The 17,740-nt window shown below is 38.9% G+C and overlaps 1 protein-coding gene across 1 annotated transcript; it reads right to left on the reverse strand.

Moving 5' to 3' along the window:
- Positions 1–3,485: 3,485 nt before the first annotated feature.
- Positions 3,486–16,601, reverse strand: RAB36 (RAB36, member RAS oncogene family). Its single transcript, XM_030958961.1, has 11 exons — positions 16,557–16,601; positions 15,748–15,844; positions 14,502–14,590; positions 11,948–12,013; positions 11,152–11,253; positions 9,455–9,519; positions 8,815–8,866; positions 7,375–7,456; positions 6,307–6,397; positions 5,644–5,763; positions 3,486–5,410 (listed from the first exon to the last, which is right to left on the reverse strand). The coding sequence occupies exons 2-11, from the start codon at positions 15,814–15,816 to the stop codon at positions 5,346–5,348; spliced, it is 801 nt and encodes a 266-aa protein (XP_030814821.1). The 5' UTR covers positions 15,817–15,844; positions 16,557–16,601; the 3' UTR covers positions 3,486–5,345.
- Positions 16,602–17,740: the final 1,139 nt, after the last annotated feature.

Consider the following 17,740-nt stretch of genomic DNA (forward strand, 5'->3'; position numbering starts at 1 on the left):
CACGGTCTCCGCGCGGGCGGCGATGCGGGCGGCGCGTCCCGGCCGAGCTCCGCCGCTACCCGGCGGTGCCCGAGCGCCCCGCGGCCCCGCGGGAGCCCCCCCGGCGGCGCAGCCCCCGCTGCCCAGGGCGGCCCATCGCGGCCCGGCTCCGGCGGCGCTGCGGAAGGGGAGGGGAGGGAAGGACCCGGCGCAGGCACTGACACGGCGCTGGGGCCTCTTAAAGGGGCAGCCGGGCCGGGGGAGCCGCGGGGGTGGGGGGCCCCGGCGCCTTCCTCACGGCTGCCCGTGAGACAAAGGCAAAGTCCTGAGCGGTCCCGGCCGCTCGCCCTTGCAGCTTGGGCATCCTTACACCGTACAGACATGACCATAGCTAAGACTGGTTAAGAACATGCCAGGCACAGTGTGCATAGGGAGGTATCCATTCCCGTCCATACAGCCTTGCCCTCATATATTATGTATAAACACCAGCACGTCTCTGTGCTCTCTCTTGTGTTCATAGCAAGGCTCTCCCCCCAGGCATGGATGCAGCTCACCTTCAAAGGTCACGTTTTCCCCCACTCATGTAAGTGCTGGTTAGTAGCAGGCTTGTCAGTCCTTCAATCCTACCTTCCTTGCCAATAAATTATAAGATGGATTTCTGAGATGGGCAACTGCTACTCTAAAATAACTCTGACACTGACAATAAAGGCTGCTTTGTTTGGGCATTAAGTCTTACTTTTGTCCTGTATATTATTTAGGCCCAGTAACTCAGCCCCACATTTCACTTCTGAGTGAAGGGTGGCAAATGATTCAAACAGAATTCTGGCTGCTGGGTATTATTTTCCTTCTGAAATCACACCATCACACTTCCTTCTTAACCTTGTTACAGCATGTGTCCTTTCCATGTACTAATTGCACCTCTGAAAAAAGGGTAAAAAGCAACCAAAGCTCCATTTTTCCTGTTTGAAGGACAGACAAAGATGATATGTACCCCTCATATCCCCCATAAAACTGTTTCTTTCATGTTTGTGGTGAAGCATATTTTTCTGGTACATGTTGCTAGAAAAGAGAGTGGGATATAGCTCTGATAAGAACTAATAAAATCCCATAGGAATGAAAAGCACAACTCCACGGGAGTAGCTCTCTTACCTTTGAGATATGTACTGTCTCAAAACCCATTAAACAGTTTTCCTCTCCATGCTTTTTTATATGCCAATGAAAATATTTTGGGATACTTTCAGCTATATCACAAATGGCTACTCATATATTCACTTTTGCATAGTCCATCCCTCTTGGTTTTGTTTCCTGGCTTTAACTGCTTTTCCTGCACTTGTTTCCTCAGCTTTTAACACATAACAGGCTTTGGCTGACCTATATGGAAAACAGATTATGAGCTAAATCATTATAAAATCTATATGTTTAATAAATAACTCTATAAATCATCTAAGACTTCTCAATCTGTCACAGAAATAAAATGCACTGCCTTTTCTCTATTTATACTATTTGTTTGCTTAGCAGCAGTTTGACCAACAAAATTCTGACATGCAATGTATTTCTAGGAATAATAAGATTGGCATGGTTCTAAACAGTGGCAGGTATGTGACATCACTGGGATCTGTTGTGAATTCATACAGAACTTTTACTGAAGGTTCACCATTCTGATTTATTTCTGGAGTGGTTTCTATTTGGGTCTGCTTTTCTGACATTTGTGTTCTTTCTGGAGGAAGGAAGAATTGTAATGAGTCACATGAGGGATTTCTGCGCACACACTTACCTTTTAGTGAATAATACTGTTAAACAACTACACCCTCTTTATCTACTGAGGTAGCACAACTCCAGGAATTCCACTGGGAATTGAAGTGTTCTCTGAATTTCTGCTGATACTTTATGCATTGAAAAGAGCAGTATTTTAACTAGATACAAAATTTCTTTAAGGCTACGGTGGCAGACACATACCTGTGATTTGAGACTGAGAATCCTGCGATGAGGGGCTGAACTGGGCCCGGCCTGCCCGGCACATCCCCTCTGCCGGCCGCTGAGAGATCGCAAAGCGCTTCCGAGCCCGCACGGATCTGATCCTGCAGCGACCGCCGGGCTCCCTCTGGTGGGGAAAGGAGCCGCTTGGCTCTGGGTAACGCTCTCGAGCTGCCACTCGAGAGATGCTCTTCAGCATCATCCCACGCGGAAGAACCGGGGGTTTTTAAAAACAAACAAACAAAAAACCGTAGGACATAAGCTGAGCTTTTAAATTGAGAAAGAAAACATGGTTTCTGATTAATATGTGGCTGAAACTAAAAAATCGTATTTTTGTTAACACAAAGCAGCACTCTTGGAGGAGTTTGAGAAAGCTGACAAGTCTTGGGAAGTCCCATTCAGTCTAAAATCATTCTATGAACCCGGGGAAAAAAAGGAACTCTCCTTCTCCAAATTCAGACACTGGCAATTTCTCACTGTGAGAACAACTTCCAGGCCAAAAATACAGGAAAGTGATCAACCCTCTCCATCACCAAATCCATATTCTCCTACAACTTGCCTGCTCAGAGATATGATACAGAGCATTCAGAGCATCCACTCACCACTGTGTTACATTAGAACAGCCTCTAACTATTAATGGGAAGCTGAAGACACACAGAGGGGGACAGATTGATTCATGGATAATGGACTCCAGTTCTACCACAATGTAAACCTGAGCTGGGAACCAACAGAATTTACAAAGTTCTGAATCCCGTTATCTATATAATCATAAACAACCATACCTTAAGTGTGAGATAATAACTCAAAAGATGAATAACACTGTTAAAAGAAAAGGCTTTTATAGTAAGAAATTAACTTTGTCAGGTGGCTTTCTTAAATGGCTTTTGGTCCATTGCCAGAGGGCTTGCTCAGCACAAATACATCCACCATCCATGAACACATTAGCTTTTACTTATTAAAGACAAGCAACAGCACAACTTCAGTTCTTCTTTTGGGAAATGGATTGTTACAGTTGCTCTTTACCTTTGCTTCAGACTGACTCCAAAGTTTACTTCAGTTTCTCACCTGCAAATTCCACAAGGAAGCTGAAACTGTGACTGTTGCCATGATCACTGGGGGGGTATTTCAACTGGTATAGAAATCGTGGTTTACTCTACCTGTAGTTAGAGTTAATAAAGTTTTTTCAACACTCTTTTCCAAAATATTAAGGCTTCTTCAAAGTCAATTAAGTTGCTGATAGAATGGATTTACAGAGATAAAACATTGGCCAGGTAGAACTTACAAATTTCTATTTATTTTCTATAGTTAGTTTCTTTTATGCTTTCCTAAGCAACTCATCATTTGCAACATGACCCAAGATTCATTTTAGATTATAAATTATTAATATGGAGTTCTTTACAGGGGAGGTTTCAGTGATGCTAAAAACACCTTTAAAACCAACCAAGCAAGCAAAAAAACCCAAACACAAACAAAAAATTACACCCAATAACACCCAGTCTCAAAGTATCCATCATTTAATAGACTTAGGCCATTGTCCCATGACAGCTGGTGACTGACAGAGTATTACATTTGTATGTGAAGTTTTTAGAGCTCCAGATGATACGAAACAGCAATGACATCATGCAATGTGCTGAATCCCTAAGAAAAACCTGTCCCAGTTGATTTCCCAGGCAACATGATCATGTTGTTGAAGAGACTGCATCTCTGTGACTTTGTACAATAATTGAGCTCAGCAACAAAAGAAACCCTTAGGAGATATATTTCTTGGTGGAAAAAAAAATGGATGCTTTCTTAGATTTGTTCCTGAGTCATTTTGCAGTGTAAACATTTTTTTCAAGTCAGCACTGAAGCCCAGCTAACCTGATCTGCTGCAACAGAGTGAACCATCTCCACTCTCACTCAGGCTCAGGAGACACAAGGCCATGGCTGCCCAGCCAAAGCCTGTGCTAAAAACACAGAGTAAATTCACCTCTCTTGTGAAACAGATTCTGGAACTGAACAACTGCATAGAACATCATAAGGTTGAAATATTACACATTTGGATAAAGAGCTCCTTTTGTACCCTCACACATTCATTTTTTCCACCAAATGCTACATTTGTGTCCTTGCCAACAGGCAGCACAAATGCCAAAGTGAAGATTGTCTGATAAAAAAAGACACAGAGTTCCTAGATCTCTATTCATCATATTCTAGGAAGCTGCTCTAACTTACATCAAAAGGAAAAATAATAAAAACATGCTCAAGCTCTTTTCTCCCTTTTTTCCAATTTCTTATCAAAGTGGGAAAAATGGCAGAGAATCCAGAATATTTTCAGATCGATGCATTTCTTTATTGATATATGTCTGCATTTCTCAGCAGCTCAAATCTGAGTCCTGTTATAATTATTTTTAAAGATACTGTCGTTCCTGCAATGATTCAATACATGACCCAAGAAACAGTACCTTGTAACTATTCATAGGTTTTCCTTCTCTTCATTTAAAATAATTGCAATATGAAATTTAGAGCATTATCTATATTTTTTTTAATGCCAGCAAGCCTGACATGCTAGATATGAATACTAGAAACACGGAATTCTAAGCTAGATACAACAGAGTATTAGAGTTCAGAGAACTATTGGAAAAATTAGAGGGAAATAATATGTTTTCTGTTTTATGCACCTGTGTGATCATTCTTTCTTATTCAAGAGAATGGAAAAGAACAGCATTCTTATCTGGCAACATTTTTCAAAATATTAGACTGCTGTGTTAAAACAACCAAGTTCTACCTGGACTTCTTTTAGGCTTGAAAATATTTAATACTGGGCTCTGATTCTCAAGTGGAAAATGAAAAGTAATAAACATTTTTGCTGGATGGAGAAACCACAGTGGAAACTATGCAGTCTGCATTTGTGTACTTCCAAGCCTGATACTTTAAAATATTTATTTTCAAATAGTTTTAAAATACTTGGAAAGCATAAAAGCAATCAGAGTTATTTTACACGATTGTTTTAAAAGGCAAAACCGTATTGATACCACGCTTCATTCTGACCTGCCACTTGTTTCCTGCTCCCACAAGAGAATGCCACTTCACTAGCTAAGATTTCTAGAGAATTATCAAAAACAACACACTAAAATGACATCATTTTGACTACAAGCCTTTTTGGCAGACAGGTGAGCCCAAGCACTGGCAATGTCTTCTTGCATTAAGAGAAGGATGTTATGTTTCAGCTACACAGAGAAAGGTTTACATAACAATTGTACCACCCTGCACAGGGAGCCTGCAGCAGCAAGGGAACTCTCAGCAAGAAAGTTTGGGTAAGTTTTTCCTCTCATATTTCTAAAATTAAAGCTCACTATTTCTGGTTTGAGAGCATTGTTGCAGAGAAGTGTGGCACTTGCAGAAACAGTTGATAGTTAGCAGCAACTCAGGCTAACTCGAGCATTGTCCTCTGGAATTTCCATAACGTTCTTCTCCAGCTCTGTGGAAACAAAAAAGTTATAAAATCAACATACAAGAAATTATACCATCTGATGTTAAGGGTAACAAAAGCTGGATGCAAGGCCCAGTCACTCCTGTTGGCTAAAACCTGGGCAGACAATGATATGAATATGCTTGCAGGTGTTTGAAACTGGCTCTAATGCTTGAAAAGCCTCCCCAATCCTTTGGACTACAAACAAGAAAAATGCACACAAAAAGCAAAACTCCACATACTGATGAGATTTCCTGCCCCAATTTGGGCCCTGTGCCCAGGAGTGCTCTCCAGCTCCTTTATCATGGACTGTTCAAAGGCCAAGGCAGCAACTCGGGAAAAGAATTCTTTGACATTTTCTCCTAGGAAACAAGACAGAAATAAATGTGTTTTTATAAAGGCACCTAACAAATGATCAAGCATAACAAGCACATCTGTGAACAGCTGACTGTTCAATATTGGGACAGAACAGGCCTCTCCAACAATCTGTCTCCCATTCTGATCACTGCAGAAAGAATTTCTAATTTTCTTACTTTGGAATACTGTACCCTGTGCTGCACCTTTATTTTTAGCCAGCAACAGAGAGAATTCATCTTGTGGTGTAATCTTTTTCCATTGCAAACGTTGAGTAGTAGTGCACATGTGTATTTATGTAACTATCTATGAATTATACATGCTCAGATACTGCAAAGCAGCTTGATTATTTCTTTCTGCATACACAACAGTGAAAGCACACATACAAACACTCAAATAAAATCAGCCATTAATAAGCCTGAAGTTTCTTACAGCAACAAAATACAAGAATAACAACAAAAAAACTGGCAATGGGGGGGATAATAAGTTCCTCCCACTCCAACATCAGCCCTCGTGGTTCTGCTATTTTTACATCCTTTGCAGTAATTTACCTGTTTTGGCTGAAACCGACCAGTACTCTGCCTGCATCTCCTTGGCAAAACGGATGGCATCGAGCTCTGTCCTTTCACACACAGCACCTGACTGGGCAAACAACATGGGACAGCTTGAACAAAGTGTGTCTGGGCTGGTGACAGCACACAGGCACTGCCATAGCACCCACACTGTGATGCTTCCAGTTTTCTCAGTGGCCTTTCTGACCTTGCCTAGGCTTGGGCAATCAGACACGACTGCAAGAACGTTCAGCTATTTAGTACTGGCTTTAAATGGAAGTGTCCACTCAGCTCCCACAGCACTGAAATAAAATAAAAGTTAACAAGTGACCCTTGTATCTAACACATTCCCTGGTAAAAGACTATCAAGTCAGCAGCCCAGTCAAATCCCTGTCACACCATCATTCTCAGCAGAAGAGTTGTGGAGCCAACTAGTAACAGAATAAACAAGTTTGTTTTCAAAGCTTTAAAAAACCTTTTTCTACAGAAAGACAAACACAAGACTGAGAACTGTATAGAGACTGCATTCACCCTGTTCTTTTGAAAATTATATGATATTCAATTAAGTAAGAAACCTTCCCTGTTCCTGAGTAATGAACACACCATTCATTAAAAACCAATTTCCCTCTAATTTTTCCAATAGCTCTCTGAACTCTAATACTCAGTTGTGAGTATCTAGCTCAGAATTCTATATTTCTAGTATTCATATCCAGCATGTCAGGCTTGCTGGCATAAAAATACATATAATGCTCTAAATTTCATACCACAGTTATTTTAAATGGAGAGAAGGAAGAAAACCTATGAACAGTTACAGAACAACAACAAAACCTTCAAGATCATCATATATGTTTATATATGCTTGAAAAATGTCATGCAAGAAATATTTCACTAACCACCCATTTTTATCAGAGTCTATTCTTTAATTGGTTTCAAGTGGACTGTTCAATTTACCTTTTAAGTTTTTTACTCAAAGTCTTTATCTCAATGACATTGTGCACAACTTGCAAGGGAAATCGCTTGAGGAACTAGGGAAAATCTGATTTCCTTATCTGCACTCAATTTACTCACCACCAAATCTTTTTTTGTTCCAACCAGAAAGATGAAGCTGGAATCTGGCTCATTCTCCCTCAATGCATCTTCTAACCACTGTCTGAAATACAAAAAAAACCAAAAAAAACAGTCAGAGGGAACAAGGAGTACAGGAGAACATGACAGATAATAAGGTCACAAGAAAAGTGAGTGGAAGAACTTGTGTGAGAGTATCAAAAGCCTTTTTTTTGTAGACAGAGAGAGCAGTAGGTATTCCAATGCCTTTGAATACATGTCTCCCACTAAGGGAAAATCATACCATGGCAGAATACAAATTCAACAATCACTTTAGCACCCAGAGAGGATATTTCTCAGTGTAAGGGAGAGGGCAAAGTTTGGTGCAAGATAAGGAATAAGAAAGCAAGAAGTAACTGAAAAGGTATGAACCACATAGCAGGTTAGATAGAAATGGGAATAAAGAGTGAAATAATCTATTCAGCATTATAAAACAGCTCCCTATGAAGGCTGTATGATTCTTGTCTCACAAGCTTTTATATTCTTGTTACTCTGGCAATCAAGTTTCTCTTGAGTCATCCAACATAAGTCAAGGAGGGAAGGGAGTGTGTGCGTGTGTGGGAAATCAGGTTCACAGGCTTCAATTACTTTCAGCCAAGCAGAGACACTAATATATATATTATTTTACAAAGTCCTATGTAAATGAGCTAAGCACCATAGTACACATTCAAATAAGACAGAGTACAGGTTGTAAAGAAGTCTGTACCTGCATTACAGTCACAACAGCATGTTAGAAATACATATACTCTGAGCTGTGACAGCAGTGTGGATCATAAATCCATGCAGGGTTTTGCAGCCTGCACTAAAAGCAGAATGAGTTTACTCATAACAATTAGTGTGTTGTTGTAGCCAAATCATTACAAGGATCTGAACTAGTAAGTTTAGCTGTACCTACACATACTTGGAGTTTTAATTTTCTCTCCTCTTTTTGACAGTCTATCTCCCATCAGAAACTAGAGAAAAAAAATTGGAATAACAGTGCACCTAAAAATTGAAAGGCCCTTGAGACATTATGCATGAGATGCATCTCATCAATTTTATCATTTACATTAGATTCTAGCCTGTTATTCTATTTATACCAAATGAAGTAAAAAAAAAAGCTTTTGGAGTGCACTTCATCTTTTGCTGCATGTCTAGCTTTGGAAGGATCAAGCTTTACTGAAGTGCCTCTCTCTCTGCACTGATTTTAAAGGAAGTCAAGTGTAAGCAGTTCAAATTTATGCTCTGCATTTTCTTCAGAAAAATCCCTCCCTATGTAATCCAAACTAGTAACTGTCATTTTTAATTTCGTAGCTCAATAGAAAATACACTCATGATCCAGCAAGCTCTTAACACCTACATATGGAAGGCAATTAAACCTGCTGTAAAAACCTTGAAAAGATAAGCCAAAATGCAGAAACTTACTTGGTGTGATCCAAAGTTTGGATATCAGCCAGATCAAACACTGTTATTATAGCTGCAATAAAAGACAAGACCAGAAAAGAGGTAATTAAATTAGAAAGTGTATCAGAAGTCTCTCCAACCTGTCTTGTTAAACAGAGAGAATGTTTATGTATAAGGTGTAAGAACAGATTTAACACATAGGAAGTGGAAGACTATCCATTTGCTCATTCCTTTTCTTTTTCTAGCACTCAATAGGACCTAAATCCTTAATCTGCAATGTTTTATCTATAGTCTGCAGTCTATAGTGCTATCAACCCTTTCATTTTGGAACCACAAATTACCACAGGATTGTCTCTTAACAAAGGGAAAGCCAGAAATATCCATTTCCAAGTTCAGCATTAATGTCACCCAACCCCAAATTCTTTCCCCCTAGTCACAAGTGCCACTTTCTATGACTGCACCATCAGAACACTCAGAGAGTGCAGAAGTGACAACACATCAAGTCATTAACTTCTTCATCCCTTCTTCCCTGCAACAATGGACAATCCATTCCACCACTGTGTGTCTGTAGGTACCCTCCTGAGGAGCATATATGGATATAGGTTGCTGTACAAAATACAGCCTCCCAACAAAAGCAGGATCAAATTAATATTGCTCTCACCCTCTGCTCCTCGGTAGTAAGCAGATGCAATGCACTTGAACTTCTCCTGACCTGCTGTGTCCCATCTGTGCAATGAGGGGAAAAAAGAAATTTCAGGTTAATGAAACCCAGGGTAACCTGAGTAAACATGTTAATGAAGCAGCAGACTGGTACAAGGCAGAGAAGAATGTGATACCAGGGAGGTGTCACCATCTGGAACATGTTATTCATTAACTACTGAGAGAAATACACTAAAGCTCTATTAGTCAATGAAGACGTGCAAACACCATTTTTACCTTTTCTTAAAAAATACTGATCATTTTGGAGACAATTCAAATATTTGTATTCTGCATGGTAATGTCCTTTCCTTAAAGCATTTTTTCTTCCACCTGTGTAATTTGCACGTATTTCTAGGGCAATCTAGTTTTGTAAATTTTCTGTGCTAATACTAGCTCAGTCATGTATTAGCCCATGTTAGAATCTTGCAACTGCTAGATAAGATATCTGTCTCTACACTACAAACTAGAGACCTGCAGCTCAGTCTAGCCGGTACTAATGACACCATTAAATAAAATCAAGAATGTCCTTCTCATTAATGAACACAATATGCAGTGCCATCAGCTACTGCCAGCACTACAGAATTTGGGTTTTGTTGTAGCCTTGTACTGCCAGTCACAGACACTTGCAAATGTATCTTGTATGGAAATCTCAGCAAGAGGGGGCACTAGTGCTTATCATATGGAAATGTTCTACCCAGCTTCTGAAGACTTTGCAGATAATGCAACCTGATCTTATTGCTTCTTTGCAAAATGCTGATGCACGAGTCCGGATTTTTAGAGGGACTCCAGTTCCAAAAGGATAGCACCTGGCAAAACTTCCCAAACACAATTGCAGTGAAATCAGTGGGAAATGGATTTTTCAATAAATACCACGACCCATCTATTTACATCAGTGATCTCACCAAAAAAAAGTGTTCCTAAGTAAAAATGGCTTTAAAATTAACGCACTAAAGTATCTCATGCAAAGCATCTTATTTCTGCTCTAGGTCACACTGGAGATGATTCCATAATGCCCTCTACAGAACAATGTTGCTGGCCACTAGAATCATCACAAAGGGACACCACTCCACAGATCCAAAGCAGGTGGAAGAAGGGCAGGATTCCCACAAGTCTAACAAGCAAAGTTGAAAATCAAAGATACTAGGTTCACATTCTAATAAAACCACTCTGGCCTTTCTATGATTTAGGGATAATTAATTAGTTGCTAATTAAGAGATGTTGAAATCACTGGACACCTTATCATTAGTTTCAATGACTGCAGGAATAAAGCCCCCAGTAAAGCCAAGTTCAGTGCTCACTGTGCCTACTAAACTCAGATCACAGACTGGGGTTACACCAGCACTGGTGGCTGTGACAAAAGCTTCCACTTCTCTTTCATGAATGTTGAGTAAAAGTGACAGAACTCCACTGAAATAGTGCAACACATTCAAGATGAATTTTCATTTACAAGCTTGTAATATTTTTTAGGCATGAGAAATCCAAGAGTAAAATTTCTACTAAAACTGCAAGTCCAGAGACAGAATCTTTTCTTCAGATCACATTATTCTTTGTGCAATTGTATTATATTTTAAAAATCTTTATTCCACTACAGCCTGCAGCAATTCAAGCTCTGCTGAGACTGTACTCTGTGCAATGCTTAAACATGCTCTTTCAACTCACATCTGGAGGTTATATGGCATCCCAATTATTTCAAAACGTTCAATCTCAAAATCTACTCCAATGGTTGCCTTGTAGTCTCGGTCAAAATTATCTTTACAAAATCTGCAATTGAACAAAAAAAAGAGGATGAAAAACTCATAAGACAAATACAAATAACTACAAAACTAACACTGGGGTAAACTATGAAGAAAAGAAAAAACTAACTGTGCATTTGCTATATAATGTAGAAGCAGACATAAAAGATTTTCTATATAATGTAGAAGCAGACATAAAAACATAAAGACACTTACTAAAAGAAAAGGAGATACTGTTTAACAAACTAGAAAGCACATGTATCCAGTTAGCTCTCAGGATAATATGAGACTCAGAATAAAACATCTTTGGGCTCTCAAGGGAGGTACAGTATCTTCCAGTTTTAGTTACAAGGGAATATATTTTGGGTTGTAAATAATGACCCAAATGAAACCTAGACTCAGACACTGAAATTGTTTTCTAGTTGTTTAGCCTTTAGACTGAATTCCTTAAGAAAACACTGTATCATATTTGACTAGATAACAATACCTAAGAATGTAACATATACTGATTGAAGTGCTAGAGCACAACCTTTTGTGTTGATGTATCAAGACTGTCTCATACTCCTGACTTCATTTTCTCTTCATTTAATAACAAAACCACAAAGTACTGGTTCAGCTTCAAACCAGAACCATGAAGCACTGCTCTAAAGCCAGCAATGGAAAAGTTATAACATTTATCTGAGAAACAGGAGAATCAAACCATCAGCTGAGATATACCATACCTGTTGATAAGACTGGTTTTCCCAACATGCAAGTCTCCTACCACAACCACTTTGGATATTTTCAGCCTGTTATAAATATTTGAAAATATGACATAGTGTTTGTTAGTGGTAATTTCACAGTCTCCTTTTAAAAAGTCTGATTTACATTTTTAAATTGCAAGTGAGGAGCACATGTACCTGTGACTTCAGTTTATCTATGTTGCCACTGTGCTGTACGGTCTGAGTCTTGAACCATGAGAAAGAAAACCACCAAGAAACCAAACCCTTCTGGAGCAGAAATAGTCCATTTCTTACTCTGTTTATTTTTTTTCTTAATTTCAATTCAGTGGAACAAATTTTATTCTATTAAAATTGCTTTGACTATAAGTATATGCATTTGGCATGATTTTACATAAGTTTACACATAAGACTATAGTGTATCTGCATCCTTTGCATTCCAATTTATCCCAAGTTCCTGTTTGTACTACTAAAGTCAATGAAAGTCCTAAGTGCAGAAATAAGAAATTGCTGATAATAAAATAACCCACTGCAGAATGTGCCTCTGGGAAAAACAACCCACAGGGTTAGAGCCAATACATTTTCTGACTATCTGGAATAACATTAATCTGAACCTGGCTTCATGCAAATAATCCTCTTTGCTCTGGGTCCTCCCCCAGGATACAGCAGATGGGCTTTAGGTGACTCAGCCTGCATTCTTAAAATTGAACCTGTATCTCTTTTAGGAGATCCAGGTGGATAAGTGAATTTAAATTCACTTGTTGACCTAAACTGGGATTGACATGTCCTGTGAAAATGGTACCAAAAAGGCTTAAGTGGTTTAATGCTCTTTTCTATCAAGGAATGGCTTTTAACAAAGGAGTTAATCTTCTATTGAATACTATTTCTGGTTACATCAACTTCCATGTGATGCTAATTCCAAGTTAATCTATTCTAAATAGCTGAAAAATTGATTGGTAAACTGCATGACTAATGTTTTCAAAAAAGAAAAAAAAAAAAAGTTATATGTGCCAGTCAACATTAAGTGGGTGACCACAGACCCCTGTGCTCCTGATTGCTGTTACTGAGAAAATACTGAATAAAATCAACAACCTTAAGGGAAAAGCCAAGGAGTAAGTGATGGTTTAGAGGTGTGTGTTCCATTAATTTGTACTGGGGGAAAAACTCCCTAGATCAGACCATTTAACACAATGATGGACTGTCAGGAGAGTATTAAATAAAGTCATTAGCTGCTGAATTTATCGGAGGACAAAGAAATATTTTATTAGTTGGGGCAATGGAAAAGAAAAAGGTGATGGTTATTCCTGTCAAGCTTTACAAGTACTGTACAAAACACTCTGGCTGCCATTCCTACCCCCATTCCACCAGAAAATTACCTAAATGACCAAATAATCATATCTAGAAAGCAGTGACAGAAAAGCAGTTTCATTCTATTCACAAAGACAAAACATATAGCTTTTTAGTTATACTCTGTTAGCAGAATAAATTACATAGAGAGTTGGTTTACTATAGAAATTTTAAAAAGCCCTAATAATAAAATTCCCAAACTAATACAACTTGGAAATGGAAGGAAAAAATACCTCAATTCAATAAAGCATGTCTCACTTGGAAAATTGTCCAGACACTTGTAACAAATTTACATGAAACTAAGATAGTGACTGTGTTTCTAAAAAAGGAATAAAGTCACTGATGTCTCTCAGGGTGACATATTTTCAGTTATTTTTTTTTTTTAGCAAGACTCCCTAGTGAAATGAATATAAAGTTGCATTTAAAGATGGATATCATGACAAGTCTCATGTCAGCAACTCTAGAGCTGGAGGAATAGTGAGCTAATTGTCAGTATTCATAGGAGCTCCACTTTATGGAGGATCCTTCACATTGAAACCAGAAGCATTTATCACTAAAATGTACAGCTGTTTATTTTAACTCAATAGTAATGATTTCAACACAGTTTAGCTGTCTTGCCTTACTTCAGAGATTAAATCAGCAATAGTAACAGTTCTGGTGGAGAGATAATGCAGGGAAAAAAAACAACTTCAAGATTATTAGTAGAGTATAAATCAGCTTATTCTGATTTTTAAATGCTATATATTTACCAGAAATTTGCTCCAGTTTTAAGGAATCTTTTAAGAGAACTTCTCAGCATGTATACTTCAAAAAGACTAAAACCAGATTCCCAGATTTTCAAGAAACTTAGAACTGCTGCCTTTATATCCCTGCAAAGCCTTTATTAACTGCTCCTTTGGAACACCTACAGTGAACACAGCAAGGCTGGATCTGTTAGCTCTTTTGAACTAAGTGTTTATTTAAAGGATGTTAAAAACCTTTTCATTTCTAAACTACTACAGCATTTTTTCAATGCTACCTATCCCAGCAGAAGAAGAGGCACTTGATTCATGTACTGTGGAACAGGTCAGAGAACTGCCCTGTGCAGGGGTTTAGCTGCCTTGAAACATACTGGAGTGAGGAATGAGGGGAGGAAAGCCAATGAAGAAAGGAGGCTCTAAAGAGTTTAAAATACTTTCTTCCTTGCATACCTGGGTTATTACAAACTTACCCAGCTGTTCCAGTGCTCTGCTGACAAGCAGTCCTGACCTGTGCATGGAAGTGCTCTTTAAGCTGCAGACTGGCCTCAGGTGTGTACCACTGAAAGGAGAGAACAGCTGCTGGGACAAACTGGGTGAGGGCTACTTGGCAAGAAGTCAAACTGGCAAGGAAAAGCAGATAAAATGATTGCTCACAGGGTTTGTCAAGAATAGGGTTATCCTGGCATAACAAAAGGGTAGGTTGGGTTAGAAGGCAGTAAGGTTTCCCCAGAGCTGTGTTTGTTCATACTCCTTGGGACAGCACCATCCTTTAAGCTCCTTTCTGAGTGTCAGTGTCCAGCACTGCCTAAGCACTCATGGCCAAATCCATTTGCTTATCATTCTGTGCCACAGGAAGTGCCTTCAATTATCCCAACAATCTAAGACACACAAGACAAACACAGATGGGAGCACACCACCAGCAAGTCATTATTACTGTGAAGTTTTTTCAATCTTTTTTAAGTGTGAAGCACTGCTTTCATTACTAGCCCTTTAACTGGGAATTAGTTAAAAATGAGGAAAATGTATTTTACCTTGCATTTGCTTAAAATAGCTGTGGAACTTTTCATAAAATTAAAAGCAAAATATGTGGCTGAGATCAAGAATGGAAAAAAAAGTGAAGCCCTTAAAAGGATCTTTTGAACAACTGAAAAAAACAAGTGGTAATGCCTTGCCCTTCCCTGTCCTTAACTGTTCTATTATACTTCAAATACAAAAGTCTTTGGGGACATCAAAGGTATTTTGTCTGTGTTTCTACAGTGCCTGCCTACTACATTTGATCTACTGTATGACTAAGGTACTTGTACAAACAGAAAATTAAAATTGCCTCAAATTCTTTAACCAAAGACTTCTAATTAGATTTTTTGGCTAATTTAATGTCAGCTCTGGTTCCTCTTTGCCCTCAGTGGTGGAGCTCTTATGCATGTAATTATTACTGTTTTGTTGAAAAACAAATATTGTAAGATAACACTTCTGTCACAAGAGTCACTTTTTGTAAAGGTTAGAAAGAAGAATGAGGATTGTTATTAAAGAGTTCAGCACTGAATGGGACTATGAGGTCACATTAAACTTCGAAAGAATCTTAAATAATTTGCAATTTTAACAGAAGACAACACATGTACACTATATTAAATTATAATACCGTATCAGCACAATGGAAAGATAGATCAGTGTGGCAGGGACTACATACTGTGACCAAAGGGATAAAAAAATGCTTACCTTGGGAAACTGGGAGATTATTCTTGCTCTACTTACAGGGGGAACCAAGTGCATTAGGCTGGACTTCATTCTCCAAGTTCAGTTAAATTCTACAAGTCTGAAAATACGTAAAGAGAAACAGTAGTCAGGAATTACCTCAATACAGGGACAACATGATAAAGACTAACCAGGTTATTGCAGACTTGTCATCTTTTTTTTTCCTTTTTTCTCTTCAGTACAACTGGTGGTTCTTCAACTCAGTTTGCAAGGAGGGAAAGTTGTTTCTCATGTACACAGGACCACCTCAGTGTGCACAGCCACAATAGCAAACAGTGGCCTTCTGAAACTACAAGGAACCAACTCTAATTCCTGGGAGGGCAGAGAATTGCTCACTAAATTCAAGCCAAGTGCTTGCAGTTCAGCCCTCAAAGGATTCTGCAGTGTTTAATTAAAAAATCTTGCTCATCATCGTTTCAAATGACTGCTCTAAGCGCATTAGTTAATGCTAGGGATCCCAGAATTCATGTGGCCAGACGAAGGGAGGAAAGATGAAGCTGCCACATTTCTTGGCACAACATCAAACTTTCATCTAAGATCAGCTTAGAAAGAATGAAATCTGTCTGACATGAAAAAAGAATAATGTTCACATGAAAATCACAAATGCATTCAGATATCTCACCTGAGCTACATCAATTTGGTTATGTAAGGAAACCTCGTGGGCTGCTGGGGGAGGGGACCCTTATTAGGGTACTGATTTCTTACTGGCATTCAAAAGAACATTTCTAAAGGGAGCATTTTCATCATGTAGCAAAGTGTAAGGAAGGACTCACCGAGCAGCAGCTGATGCAGAGGATTCCAGCCGCACAAGCAGCCCAGCCCCTGCTACGTGGCCATAGCAACAGGTTTGCAACAATTCCCTTCCTCCCCTTCTTCCACAGCCCGGGAAGGCAGAGATGAAGTAATTGAACTACACACAGAGCAGCAGTCTTAAAACAACAAACTCATTTTAGTGGTCATACAGATTCCTTTGATCAGAAACTGCTCCTCAATAAACCCAATGGTCCCTAATCCTGAATAAGGCAACAGTTCCATTTTCTTCAAAGATTGTTGTATATATGACTACAAAGAGCAGGATTAACCTATTAGACAAGAAACCAATGGAGGGGGGAACTGTGACAGTGCTAATATTAAGCACAGCAGCAATTATAAAGAAACTCCCAAGGGATTTTTCCAGCATTTCAACTTGATTTCATCTCAGCTTTAAAGTCAGAATGCGCATGCCACTAATGAGACATTCTGAATTATATAAATGTCTTTCTGCTCATTAATAATCTTGCTTTCTAATGTACAAAACACCAAAGACAAGGAATAAGAAATTACACAGCCATTTTGCATTACCTGAGTTTTGTCAATTAACTCATTAATTTAGACAGTATTTAGTAAGCCAGAGTGCAACTTAGGATGCTAAAAGATTTTGCTATGTATTTTATTAGGATTTAAATTTTCAAATTTCAGGAGAAAACAAAGCTCTCCCATTCTAACAGTCATATTTTGATAAGGGAAGAGGTTTTGAACTAGGAGACAAACCTCTCCCACTACTGCAGCAGACTAAAAATGTTAAAGGGCGTATCAAAGCAGACCAGTAATTTTAAACAATGAGCAAATACAGAAGAAAAAACTCTAGAGTTGTGTCTTACAAGCATGCATAAAAAATAATGTGTAAAAAACAAATCACTAGTCCACTACCTAGAATTAATGTTTTATTCTCCTGTTGTCATCTTACTGCAAAAGTTCCATACTGTTGTCTCCTATCACAAAAGTTCCCACCTTCCTGGCGTTTCTCATGGGCAGCTCCTCAGAGCACTGACTCTTTCTTCCTCACAAAGTAACCAACTGCCTCCAGTTCCCTTCTCACCCAGCCACCCCACTCTGGTATAGCACTCTTCTTCTAATTGCTTACAGCTGTGGCCTGTTCAAGTCAGGCCTGTTCCTAATCTTTGCTAATTGGCCCAGC

Source organism: Camarhynchus parvulus, chromosome 15 (assembly GCF_901933205.1).
Source record: "Camarhynchus parvulus chromosome 15, STF_HiC, whole genome shotgun sequence".
In the NCBI taxonomy this organism is placed as follows: Eukaryota; Metazoa; Chordata; class Aves; order Passeriformes; family Thraupidae; genus Camarhynchus; species Camarhynchus parvulus.